This window comes from Podarcis melisellensis (assembly GCF_964234715.1).
Source record: "Podarcis melisellensis genome assembly, chromosome: 15".
NCBI lineage: Eukaryota > Metazoa > Chordata > Lepidosauria > Squamata > Lacertidae > Podarcis > Podarcis melisellensis.
Genome location: NC_138532.1, coordinates 41,154,292 through 41,167,602, shown reverse-complemented (window position 1 = coordinate 41,167,602; position 13,311 = coordinate 41,154,292). Strand labels below are relative to the sequence as shown.

General features: G+C 50.7%; 1 protein-coding gene across 1 annotated transcript in view; it reads left to right on the top strand.

Annotated features, from left to right (window-relative positions):
* The first annotated feature begins 407 nt into the window (after nucleotides 1-407).
* DOC2B (double C2 domain beta) overlaps nucleotides 408-13,311 on the top strand; it is a 122,599-nt gene continuing 109,695 nt past the window's right edge. The window contains exon 1 of the mRNA XM_081890572.1: nucleotides 408-1,161. Coding sequence (XP_081746698.1) covers nucleotides 792-1,161 — 370 coding nt within the window. The 5' untranslated portion in view covers nucleotides 408-791. The remainder of the gene's footprint in view (nucleotides 1,162-13,311) is intronic.

Genomic DNA, 13,311 nt, shown 5'->3' with positions numbered 1-13,311 from the left:
CTACCTCTTTGGAGTCCCAGATGCTGGTGTATGCGTGTGTGAACGGACCCCTTGCCCTGCTCTCCCCTTCCTTAGAGGCACGCGGCTGAGTCCAGACAACCAAGCCCACCCGAGTTTCCCCGCTTTGTGGCTCAGGATGGAACCCTGCAGACCGCGAGCCATAGGCGCAAGCGGCTGAGAGTCCGGCTGGGCGCTGGCTGCTGTTTTGCGCGTGTTTTTGAAAACCAGGCAAGTGGCAAAATTGTTGGGTTTCTTTGAATAATAATAAAAAAGCAAAAACTCACGAAGCCTTCCCTGCCTGGGCTCCTCCCCCTCCTGTTAGCGATTGGAAAGGAGCAGGAGGCGGACGAGGCAGAGGACTCCCTCCAGACCCCTTTCCCAGCAGCCAGAGGGCTCTGCGGCCAGAGGGGAGAGGCGCTGCCCCCTCGCCCGGCCACCTGCCCCCCCCCAGCCTCTGAATTCCTCCCCCCGGCTCGGCTTTTGTTGCTGCGAGGTGGTGACATCACCCCGCCTCGCTCCTCCTCGCCGATCTGATCCGTCTCAGGTTTCCCACCGCGCCTTCTCTTGCTCCCACTGACGGTGTCTGTGAATCTAGACGGGGAGAGAGCGAGAGCGAGAGCGCGTGCGAGGGAACCAGCAGCATGACCAGATCCCCGGGGATCCCGAGGGCACAGCGGACCCCGTAAGGCTCCGGCGGCGGGGAAAGCGCACCTCCACCCCCGAGCCCCCTTTGCTGCCTTCTCCTCGGTCCCCCTCGACGTACTCCGGGCGATTCTCCGAGAGCCGTATGCATGACACTCCGGAAAGGCGAGCGGACTACCATCAGCATCCAAGAGCACATGGCCATTGACGTCTGCCCCGGACCTATCCGACCCATCAAGCAGATCTCGGATTACTTCCCCCGCTTCCCCCGAGGGCTCCCGGCCACCGTCAGCCGCAGCAACAGCCTGCGCTCCTCGACGGCGCCCTCCGCGGCCGGGCAGCAGGCGGTCAGCCCCTCGGAGACCACGGCGCCCCGGGAGGACGACGAAGATGTGGACCAGCTCTTCGGCGCCTACGGGACCGAGGCGCCGGCCGAGCAGCCGGCCAAGCGGCGAGCTGAGCCGGAGGAGGAGGCGGCGGAGGCGGTGGACCCCGAGGGCTACGAGTCGGACGACTGCAGTGAGTTCCGCAGGTCTCCTTCTTGAGTCGGGCTGGGAGGGGGGCGCAAGAGCCTCGTTCTGGGGTTTGGGGGGTGGTAGTGTTTTGCCTCCAGAGCTCTCAGTCAGTTTCGGTTTTTCCCCTCCCCAATATCCAGAGTTCTGCAAAATGTGCTTGTTGTTTTTTTAAACCCTCACCAGCGTTTGGTGCAAATAAACTCCTTTTTTGCAAGCGATCTCCCCCACCCCGCACCCCCCAGATATAAAATTCCTTGTTCTTTCCACTGAGATCTTCCTCTTTATGCCTGCTTTTTGTTAAAAGAAGGCATTTTATTTTTTATTTCTATGGTAAACATTGTATGGCTGGGAAACTGCATTGCAAATTTCAGATCAGTGCAAATTTCAGAAAGTGGGATTCAACTTGACATGCACGCCGGGTCAGATTTCTGCCCCATCCCTGACTGTGAGTTTCCCTTCTAATACGCTCCCCACCCCCAGTTCTAAATCTAGATTTGACCGAGTTTCCTGCCAGCTGGCCTTGGGAGGTCAGTGGAAACCTTGAAAGCTCAGCCGGCCTGTCACCTGTGACAGGGACAATTCGTTGGGTGTCCTCCCTCCCTCCCTCCCCCCCTTGCTCCAGCTTGCTTGAAACAAATGCCGGTTGCGCAGAGGAGCATCACACCCGCACACTTGCGCACCTGTGCCAGCCCCACGGAAGAAACCAGGAGGGGAGCTGTGAAAGAGACACCCCCCCCCTCTGGTGGCTTGCACCCACCAGTTGCTGTTTGGCACGGACAGCGGTGGAGATGGCAATCGCAGGGATCGCTTTGTCCTCGTCGTGTCCCCCCCCCCCTCCCGCCACCCACCGAATCCAGAAGAGAGAAAACAACCCCTTGTTGCGAGGGCGCGTGAGCTTTCGTCAAACTCTTCCAGTTTGGCAGAACAAACATTGCACTACGCGGAGCCTGGCACACCGGCGATGCCATCCGTTTTCCCTTTTGCACATTTCCTTTATCCATCTTCCCTCCTTCCGTTTTAAAACAACACCATGACTCCTTTCACCCACTCCCTTGGGCGCTTTCTCTCTCTCTCTCTCTCTCTCTCTCTCTCTCTCTCTCTCTCTCTCTCTCTCTCTCTCTCTCTCTCTCTCTCTCCCTCTCTCTCTCTCTCTCTCCCCCTCTCTCTCCATTCCTGCAGCCTCCCCCCACTCTTCCTTCCCTGCTTTCTTAATCCCCCTCTTCCCAGTGTCGAAATTCCACCCCTCCATCCCTCCTCCTCCACCCCCGCCCTCAAGCTGCCGACTTCAGCCCCCTCCCCACCTCGCCAATGTCACCCCGACACTCAGCCCACCCTCGGTGGGGTCCAGCGTTGCTACAGCCGCAATCCTCCGCTATGCAGCCAAAGAGCTTGCTCGCCTCGCTCCTCCTCGCTCGACAAAATATAAACAAGCGAGGGGAGCCCCCTCCTCGCCCTGCGCGCACCCCCTCCTCTTATTTGAGCGCTAGGATGTTTCAAAGACACCAGTTGCATCGCCTTCTGTGGTGTGGCCGTGTTGGGAAGGGAGGGGGGGGCACGACTCGGGTCCTCGGCAGGTTTGAGCTGGTTTGAGAGCAAGGGTAAAGGGGCGTAGAGTGGGGTCCTTCTATGCAAGGCGTGCTAGACCAGCTAGTCCACTGATGGAGAAATCTGAGCCGGGGAAGAATTCCAGTGTCTTTCGCCGCCACCTCTCTCTCTCTCGCCTGAATAAAACTCCCAAGCTGTCATCTTCCCAGCAGTGAGATGGGGAGAAAGAGAGATCTCTCTGGTGTAGTACAAATGGTGTAGGAAATCATTTGCATAACCAGAGCGTTGTATTTTTTTAATTTTTAGGAAAACAACATTCCCCCCCCCCATTTCATCCCAAGCTGACTGGGTATTAACCCTGCTGCCCCTGCCACCTGTTTCAATGAAGAAGCCTTCTTGTCATTAGCAGACACATATGCAAGGCACTGGCAAGGCAATCACAGAACAGGAGATCTGGAAGGGGACAAAAGGGCCCAACCCCCTTGTGATGCAGGAATCACAGCTATATTTGTGTGTGTGTGTGGGGGGGGTATTTTTCAGCTGATTTTGACTGGAGGAAAGAGCTTGGGGGAAGAGGGAGAGTCGCAGTGTGGCATCCAAACTTGGGAGTTTTTAAAAGGGTTGGGGGAATTGTCAGGGTTTAGGGAGGACCGACCTTTTTGAAGGGTGTGGAAGAGGCCGCCTCTGCTGTTGTGGTAATCACAAGGGGGTTTAAAATACTCTGTCTGCGTTAAGGTTCCCCTCCCCAAATCAGAATCCTTCTCCCAGGTGTCATGCCAGAGGAAATCAAAAAAAGGTCAGACCAATATTTATGTATGCAACTAGGGTGGCAAGGTTATTGATTGCCCAAAATTGGAAAAGCAGCAGCGTCCCAACTAAAACAGACTTGTTATCTAAAATGATGGAATACTTCCATATTGCCAGTGGCGTAGCATGGGTTGTCAGCACCCGGGGCAAGGCAAGTAATTTGCACCCCCTAACCCGTGGATTTGTGCCCCCTAACCCTAACCCCCAGATGTTGTGCCCGGTGCGGCCGGCCCCCCCTGCACCCCCCACGCTACGCCACTGCATATTGCCGAACAAACAGGGAGGATAAGAGGAGATCTGGTACAAAAAGTGAATAAGGAGTGGGCTATCTTTAAGGAATGCATCAGAATTTATGTGGGGAAAGTAGAATTTCTGACAGATATTGAGTGAATCCAGAAAACGAAAGGAGAGTAATGTCAAGATAAAAGAAGACATTAAAGAAATAATGAAATGCGTTTAAGCTAGTTGGAAAAATAAAGTAGCGTAACAAGAACGGCTGGAAGTCAAGTCACTTGGTGGGTGTCCGTGTGGGGTAGGTGTGTGGGCATGTTGATATGTACAGTATAGGTGGGTATTATGTAATGTAGGTATGTTTTATGTTATGAAAATAAGGTAGTATGTTATGTGTGTCTACTGTGTAAATGTATATGTTTTATATGTTAATAAAATTTATATTTAAAGAAGAAAAAAGGTTCCCCTCCCCATCCACCCTCATATTATTATTTTTTAAGCTAGCCCCGCTTCTCTGCCTTAACAAACAGAAATCCAAACTGTGATGCTCAGAGTGAGCCCATGATGGAAGAAAGCTTCACCTGTTGAATGCTTGTTCCATGTGCGCTTGTGGAAGGAGGGGTGGACAACCAATGGCCCTCCTGATGTTTCTGGACTCCAGCTCCCATCATCCTGGGCTATTGGGGGCTGATGGGAGATGGACACCAACAGCATCTTGAGCTCCACAGGTTCCCCACCTGTCCTGAAGGCGAGAGAAGGTAGGTAAGCTGATAGGTTGCCCTCTGCTCTTCAGATGCATCAGGTCTCTCATATCCCTGCCCATCCTTCCCACCTAGGGAGAAACATACAGTGAGGGGTCAGTTGATGGGAGAGCTGAGTCAGATTTTTGCTCATCCGCAGTCACTTGAGTACATTGCTCAGCCTCGTTTTCCCCCATCTTGGTGGTCTACCTTGCAGGGCTGGTCTGGGGAGGAAACAGGTTAGGCACTGTAACTGCTTCAGCTGTAGCTCAGCATCAGAGAACATGCTTTCGAACGGCAGGTTTGATCCACAGCGCCTGCAATGGGAAGATTTCGTGGCAGCAGCTGCTTGGGGGAGATTCCTGCCCCTGTATATTCAACCATTTTTCTAAAGAGGGCTAGAAACTTAATTTTTATTTTGCAAAATGAAATCTTGTGCTCCTAGGTCTCTGATGGAGGTGGAAAGGTTTGGAGAGAGCTTAGGGGGAAGATACGGCAAGCTGTCCTCTCCCCCTTCAAATCCACCAAGTTAATCAGACCTGCTCTTGTCCTGCTAGAGAGGCGAGGTGCAGTTTCACACCTTGGGAGTCCTGCACATGATCTGCACATGGCACTTGCTGTCAGAAAGTGGGTTTGTCTCAATCATGAGTGTTTTTCTCTGGGATACTTGGAAGCGCTGGAAGAGAAGGACAGCTAAAATGGACAGTTCTCCAGCATCTGCCATGACTTGGTAATATTCTGAAAGTGTTTGATGCAGGGGTCAGCAAACGTTTTCAGCAGGGCACTGTCCCTCAGACCTTGTGGGGGGCCAGACTATACCGTATTTTTCGCTCTGTAGGACGCACCAGATGATAGGACGCACCTAGTTTGGGGGGGGGAGGAAATAAGGGGGGGATTCTGAATCCCAGAAGCCAGAACAGCAAGAGGGATCTGGCTTCTGTGATAGCCTCTTGCTGTTCTGGCTTCTGGGATAGCTGCTGGGATAGCTTTGCACGGAGCCTCCGCAGGGCACCGGGAGCCTTCATCCCCGTGCCCTGCGGAGGCTTCTGGGGGGCAGTGGGATGAAGGCACCCTGCTGCCCTGCGGAGGCTTTGCGCCGCTAACCCCGAAGCTAGAACAGCGAGACGGAGCGCTGCACAGCGCTCTCTCTCCCTGTTCTGGCTTAGTCGCGCAGCCTGTATTTGCTCCATAAGATGCACACACATTTCCCCTTACTTTTTAGAAGGGAAAAAGTGCGTCTTATAGAGCAAAAAATATGGTATTTTGAAAAAATAAAGGAACAAATTCCTATGCCCCACAAATAACCCAGAGATGCATTTTAAATAAAAGGACACATTCTACTCATGTAAAAACATTCTGATTCCTGGACCATCCGTGGGCTGGATTTAGAAGGCGATTGGGCCGGATCCGGCCCCCGGGCCTTAGTTTGCCTACCCATGGTTTGGAGGGAAGGAAAAAGCATCTCTCTGCAGCCTGTGCTCCTCAATCCAGAGAGCCATGCATTTTTTTCCAGGCATGTGGAGCTCCTGCACTCCTGCAGCTCCATGAGCATTCCAAACCATGTAAGACCTATAGCTGGGGCTCCACAAGCGCTCCAAACACTGTAGTTGCTTTATAAAAAGGGAGCAGGAGCATCTATAGACAGCCTGTGCAACTCGCTCCAGAGTTCCAAGCATTTTGACAGGCACTTGGAGCTCCTGCACTCACGAGGCTCCACACACACACTCCAAACATGTAGGTGCTCCACATGCATTCCAGCCACAGCAGTGGCAGAATATTTGCTTTTTAACAAGGGGGTGGGAGAAGCTCTCTGCAGCCCTGTGCCCCTCAACCCAGAGCCAGGTGGAGCTCCTGCGCTGGCGCAGCTCCGCACACATTCCAAATACGTAGGAAGCCAAACAGTGAAAATACCTGGCGGCCATTTTTCTGTGGAATGGGCCTCACTGCATCCCACTGGTGGGGCTTCTGAATTCCTTCAACCCAAGATGCTTCTCAGCGTCAACACATTCAGCTGCTTAACCAAAAAAGCGTTGCATTGCCTAGAGACCTGTTTCGCATATGAGAACCGATCTTGGATTATCCATTTTTTAAAAGGACTTGCTTCTGGCCTCTGAGAAGCAGTGAGGATCCGACTTGATCCAGAATTAGGCAAGTTTCTACTCTTGGGTGACAGTCTGCACTGACAGAAGTCGTGTGCCAGAGGATAAATGGGTCCACCTGAGGGGGGCAGCCCCACTTTGCAGAAGTAATTTGCTAGAGCTGGATGAGAATCTCTCTGAGACAGCAATTTCCTAATATAACTGGGGTGGGCTTAAGGATTTGAGAATTGACTCTTCCCTCCCCCTTCCAGTTTTGACTCATTTTGAGATACACTTTATATTTACTACTGAGGATGAGCATGAGAATGGCTTCTTAGGGTGTGTGGAATCTCTGGTCTGAGGTCCAGTTGTGGCCCTCCGTTCTTCTCTCTCTGGCCCTTGGGCCTCTTCCCAGGCCACGCCCCCTCCCAGAGGCCACACCCTCCTTGAATGTGTTTGCCTGGCTGGAAGCCTGCCCTGGAGCTCGGATAATAGCTCCTGCTTCCCTGGATGCAAGATACCTGTAGAGAGAAGGTTGTGCAGCAAGTAGCCTATGCTGTAATGGTAAAATTTACATGAGTGGCCCCACCCACTTTTGCCTCTGGCCCCACCCACCTCAGAAGTTTGCCCAGAAGGAGATGCACCTCATAGAGCTCAAAATATCTCCCTGCCTCTCTTAGGAGATAAGAGAGAATGGATCTCCTACGGACCTTAAAAGACAGGAAAAATATATGGAGGTGACTAGACATTACTGTAAGGTGCTTATTTGATCTTGTTTGTGCAGATAGAAGTTAAGTGGTTTATATTAAATAAAAGGGAGAAAAGCAGAAATGGTTCTTCTAACAGGAAAAGCTTCAGGCAGCTGCCAGCGATCATTCTGCCAGGGTAACAGCTCTCTGCAGCTGCTCTGAAAATCCTTGAGTTTTGGTTTTCAGGTAGAAAGGAGTTCCCAGACCATTCATGAAAACACTTAGGTGCTGTGGAATATTTAGCTTTCCCCAGCATTGCTCAGAACCAGTTCTCCCTGGCCGCTGCTGCTTCATCCTTCCTGAAATATTTCACGTGGGTGATCCTAGCCTATTAGGGAACCTACAGTGATCACATCCCAGCAATTCCACAGCCCATCAGGGATCCCATAGTAGACACAAACCACCACCGGGTTTTGTGGCCAGTTGGAGTGCAGGATCCTGTCCTTGCCAGCTGGATTTGGCCGCGCGGCAATGTCGCTGTGGGCAAGGATCAAGCAGGCGTCTCTGCAAGGAAGGCCTTGGCAGTGCGGGGGTGGCGAAAAGGCATTTGGCGGTGCCAGAAATGTTTGCGACAAATTGTCAGTCATTTTGGCACAGTGCTAGCTCTTTCCATTTTGCCCTGAGAGGCTAAAACATGAAAGGTAACACATTTGCGAAAACGCTAGTATCTTAACATCCCCTTTGAACCTTTTTCCAGAGGGGGGCTTGGATGTTGGGGGAAGAAAGCATTCCCCCCCCCCCGAAGAAGGGGCCCAGTGTGGCTTAATTTCATTGTCGTGTGTTTGTGGGAAAATAAGAGCCCCACGCTATCAAGGCAAAATGCGCATCTGGGAGGCTGTGAGCAGGCGAGAGTGAGCAGGCAAGGAGCCCTGGTGTGGATTAAATGTTTGGTAGCGTGCCAGGTGGTGCCTGCTGAGATGGGGTGACTTTTCTGCTAGGAGAGGCGCGCTGAGCAGTAATTTGCCTTAAAAAAACCTCAACACTGCCTGGAATTGAAGGAGAATGGACTTCCCGGTCCTCATCTTCCTGGAAGGTAGTGGTCCCAGATGGATTCTGGGGAGACAGCTGTTGTTTAGCACGTCTTGGAGACAGAAGCTCTAATCTGGGGCTCCCGAGAATTGAGGGAAATGGGTCTTCGCCCCTCCTGACACCCCCTTTCCCACAACCTGCTAAATGCAGCTGCACAGCTTTTCAAAGAATAGGTTTTCCTGCTGCTTAATCATAAACCACTGTGATTAAATAGAAAAAGGAGTGGTATGATGTTACATTGAACTAATACAACAGAAACAAACACATATGTGTTTGCAGATATGCATACACACACACATTTCTATATCTACATACTTACACACATTACAATCTTACGCACACATGTGTGTGAGTGTGTTTATATGCACACTGTCATCATTGTTTATTTGTATGGCACCCTTCTGCTCAAGGAGGCTTGTGACAGGAAAAGGCTTACAGTTACAAAAATATAAAGTCGTCATAAGGAATAAATATAAATTTATCACACCATCTTTTATCTGAATTTGCAAACATATTCCAAAACAACCCAAATCTCTCTATATGCACATACATCTCTCTCGCGCTATTTATGCACACATGTGCTTTTCTATACCATATTTGCACAAATCGGCCATCACACTGTTTTCATTGCCTGTTTCCCACCGATGGCGCTTTTGCAAAAATCACGCCAGTTTCTCATGTCGGCGGTTGCTTTGGTGGTTCTGCTTTCTTGGCCCTCCTCTTTTCCTATTCTTGCTAATGAATGAAGTGTTGTGTGTGCAAATGGAGAAGTCCTGGTCTCACAAAGAAGCCCAAGAGAACTGGCGTCTCTAAGGACAAGGGCCCAGGAATTTCAGGGGAGCAGATTTTGGATGAAAGTTCAGAGATGCATCCTGATGTGCTCCACTGTGGGGCAGATGGAGGGTGGGCTCCTTCCTTCACTGGATCTTTTTACACAGAGGCTGGACGGTAACCTGACAAGGATGCTGTCGTTGCAGACCCTGCATTGGGAAGCGGGGTTGGACTTGATATCCTCTGGGGGGCCCTTCCAGCGGTAAAATTCTGTGCAGGCTGTACAGAAAGGGCCTGAGATGAAGCTCTTTGCTTGTGATGGCTTTGGTTGTGGGTTTTTCCCCCTGGCATAGGATGAGGACTGGCAGTTCAGAGTGGCACGTGTGAGTTATGGCCAGGTTGCCACCTCGCTCTCCCCCAGCAGGGCTCCTGTGTTTTTAAGACGATTGCGGTAGTCAGGAATTCAACAGGTGCAGCTCCACACCAGAACGGGCGTGGAGATATGACGCTGGTGAGAAGACGGTTCTCTCCCCTCTTCTCAAGCCAGGCAGGAGCCCACCCAGGCCTGACGGCAAGTATTTTTGGCATGATGGCAGGTAATTCACTGCCTTCTCTTTCTGAGCAGGGATGTTGCTGACTGGAGGGCAACCTCCAATGGAGAAGTATCTGAGCAATATCTCCTTGGGATGATTCAGCAAAAAAAGCAAAACAAGGCTGGAGGTGGAGAAGGAAAGATTTCTGAGCCCCCTCCTCCTGATAATTAAGCAGCCAAGATCTTCCTAATATATGTGTGTGTGTGTGTAAAATATTCATTAGCAGCTGTTGATGATCTCAAAAGATCCAGAGTCTACAGATTGCTAATCCAACAATTTAATGAAGGAAGCAAAGAATTGCGGACGGAGGAGGGAGGGGGAAAGAGAGAAAGGAAAGGAAGTTTTTAGAGAAGAATTTCGATGGCTCAGTGAGAAGCATTTCGTTGGCAAAAGGCCCCCCGGTGCTATTTATATGCGCCTGCTTATCTCTGCGGTTTGGGCCTATCCGAGAGGCACAAAAATAAAGCCTGTTTGCAAACGAGGTGCATCCATCTTCTCCGAGAGTAAGAATGAAGAACATCTGGGGTTCTTCCAGATGTTGGAGGACTCCATCTCCCATCAGCTCTCCTCACTGGCCACATGGGGGTTTGTTTTGCTGCTGATGGGAGTTGGAGTTCAAAGGCAGCTCCTCACCCCTGCAGCCAGTGTGATCCATGGCCAGGGGAATTATGGGAGTTGGAGTCCTCCACCTCGCAGACTGCTACCCAAGTCCCAGGAGAAAGGGCAGTTTTGGGCAGGCATAGGCAAACTCGGGCCTCCAGATGTTCTGGGACTACAACTCCCATCATCCCTGACCGCTGGTCCTGTTAGCTAGGGACGATGGGAGTTGTAGTCCCAAAACATCTGGAGGGCCGAGTTTGCCTATGCCTGGTTTGGGGTGAAGCATTTCCTTCCACATTGTGCCAATGTCTCATGGTCCCCACCGTTCTTAAAGCAGGATGGCTTCTTTGGTGTCCGCAGTGTAGGGGAAACTTTAACGTCCCAAGGGCCACATTCCCCTCTGAGCAACTTCCCAGGTGCCGAATGCCAGTGGTGGGTGGAGCCAGAGACAAAAGTGGGTGGAGCAACAAACATTTTAAAATATTTTTATATATGCACTGTTTCAACACATGTCCTCTGTCTATCCTCTTATCCTCTGACTTCCGACAGAGGATAAGTCAGGGGCACAGCGAGAGGAAAAACAACCAAGGATGGTGCAAATCAGTGGGCCTGGCCAATGAGAGGTCCAAGGGCCAGATAGAGAGCATCGGAGGGCCACATTTGACACTTCCTGGGCCCCTGCCTGAGCTTCCTGGTACCCGCTCTCAACCCAGCGATGGTGGCTGAGATCAAGGATGCCACTGGCCACGATGGCTGTCCTCTGCCTCCACAGTCAGAATCAGCAACGCTTATTGAATCAAAGAATCATAGCGCTGGAAGGGACCCCAAGGATCATCTAGTCCAACCCCCTGAATTGCAGCTGTCTCTTCTGGGGATCGAACCTGCAACCTTGGCATTAATAGCACCATGCTCTAACCAATAGAGCGATCCAGCTGAATATGAGTTGCTGGGAACTATGGGAGGGGAGAATGCTTCAGGATTCGCATTGGCATCTGGCTGTGAGAATAAGATGCTGGACTAGAAGGGCCTCATCTAGCAACCTCTTCTTATCTCGGTGTTGCAAGTGCGTCTCTCCCTTTCGCTCATCCTTCTTGGCTTCCCACTTCTTGATTGATCCGTTTTGTTATGCAGTCCTGGTTCTCCAGTCCCCCCCCCCCCATTTCCCCACCCCCAAATCCCGAGTGGTCGCCAATTCTTTTCATCTCTCTTCATATACAATCTCTTTATTTTTCCCTTTCATTCTCCGTTCCGGGAATCGAATATAATTTAAAATAAAAAGTAAAAAAGGGGCAGGAGAAGAGAAGAGTTTGTGAAGGCCATCTTTAAATTGAAAATGTGGGAAGTCTAATTGCTTATGACACCAGGGGACTGTTTAACTCCGCAGAATATAATTGCGTCTACGGACTGCGCTGCATTGATAAGTGCTCTGTGGAACATTAAGTATTTTTGGAAATCCTTCTGATTAAATCTTCACCTGTCGCAAGCCAGACCGATAAGCAGGAATGCCTCATTTTTTAAAAATAAAATAGGGGGTGGACGAGATTTCGACGTACGTCTCATCAATCCAGTTCTGGCTTTGAACAGTTTCTTTATGATCTCCTGCGGTTTTCTGTAAAATATTGAAGGCGGCTCAAATTAGGAATAAAAAATGCATGCTCATAATCTTGAAAAGGGCGGGGGGAGGAATCAATGAAATTGAAGTTTTGCTTTTTTAAAGAGGGGAACTGTTAAAGGAAGCAACGGTATCAAAAGGAAATTCAGAAAGGAAAAACTTGCTAGAAGTGTCAAAAAGGAAATGATATAAGGTCAAGCAGACTTCGCTTGAGAGTGAGTGTGGTCCTGAGCTGTTTAAGGCCTTATAGGTCGAAACTAACACTTTGAATTGGGCCTGGAAACCAATTGGCAGCCAGTGTAGTTGAGCCAAGATATACTCAAACCATCTTGCTCCAGTGAGCAACCGGGTCACCAAATTCTGCACCAGCTGAAGTTTCCGAACAAAAAAATATTTAGGGATACTCTAATTTTCCTACTCATATTGAAATACTGCCCCTCAATGAGGCCAAACTTAGATTCACAAAATGTTTAGGGGTGTGCGTCTCCCTGAGTCCCCCCAGAAAAAAAGCACTGGTTGCAGTAATCTAGCCTAGAGGTTACCAGAGCATAGACAACAGTAGTTAGACTGTCCCCATCCAAACAGGGGCACAGCTGGGGCACCAGCCGACGCTGATGGAAGGCGCTCTGGGCCACTGAGGCCACCTGAGCCTCAAGCGACAGCAAAAGATCCAGGAGGACCCCCCAAATTTCATACCCATTCCTTTGGAGGACGTGTAACCCCATGAAGAGCAGGCAACCTCTCATCCGTCCTGTCTAGGGAACGGCCTACTTTAACTCAGCCTGCAAAATGTCTTGGAAGTACAGTGGTACCTCGGGTTAAGAACTTAATTCGTTCCGGAGGTCCGTTCTTAACCTGAAACTGTTCTTGCCAGTGTGGTGTAGTGGTTAAGAGCAGTGGACTCGTAGTCTGGTGAACCGGGTTCGCTTCCCCGCTGCTCCACATGCAGCTGCTGGGTGACCTTGGGAAGTCTCTCAGCCCCACTCACCTCACAGAGTGTTTGTTGTGGTGGGGAAGATGAGAAAGGAGAACGTTAGCCGTTTTGAGACTCCTGAAGGGGAGTGAAAGGTGGGATATCAAGTCCAAACTCCTCGTCCTCCTCCTCTTCCTCTTCCTCCTCCTCTTCTTCTTCTCCTTCTTCACCTGAGGTACCTCTTTAGCTAATGGGGCCTCCCGCTGCCACCACGTCACTGCACGATTTCTGTTCTCATCCTGAAGCAAAGTTCTTAACCCAAGGTACTATTTCTGGGTTAGCCGAATCTGTAACCTGAAGCGTCTGTAAACCGAGGTACTGCTGTATGACCCTCTTTGTAGCAAGACCACTTTAGCTAATGGGACCTCCCGCGGCCGCCGTGCAATTTCTGTTCTCCTCCTGAAGCAAAGTTCTTAACCTGAGGTA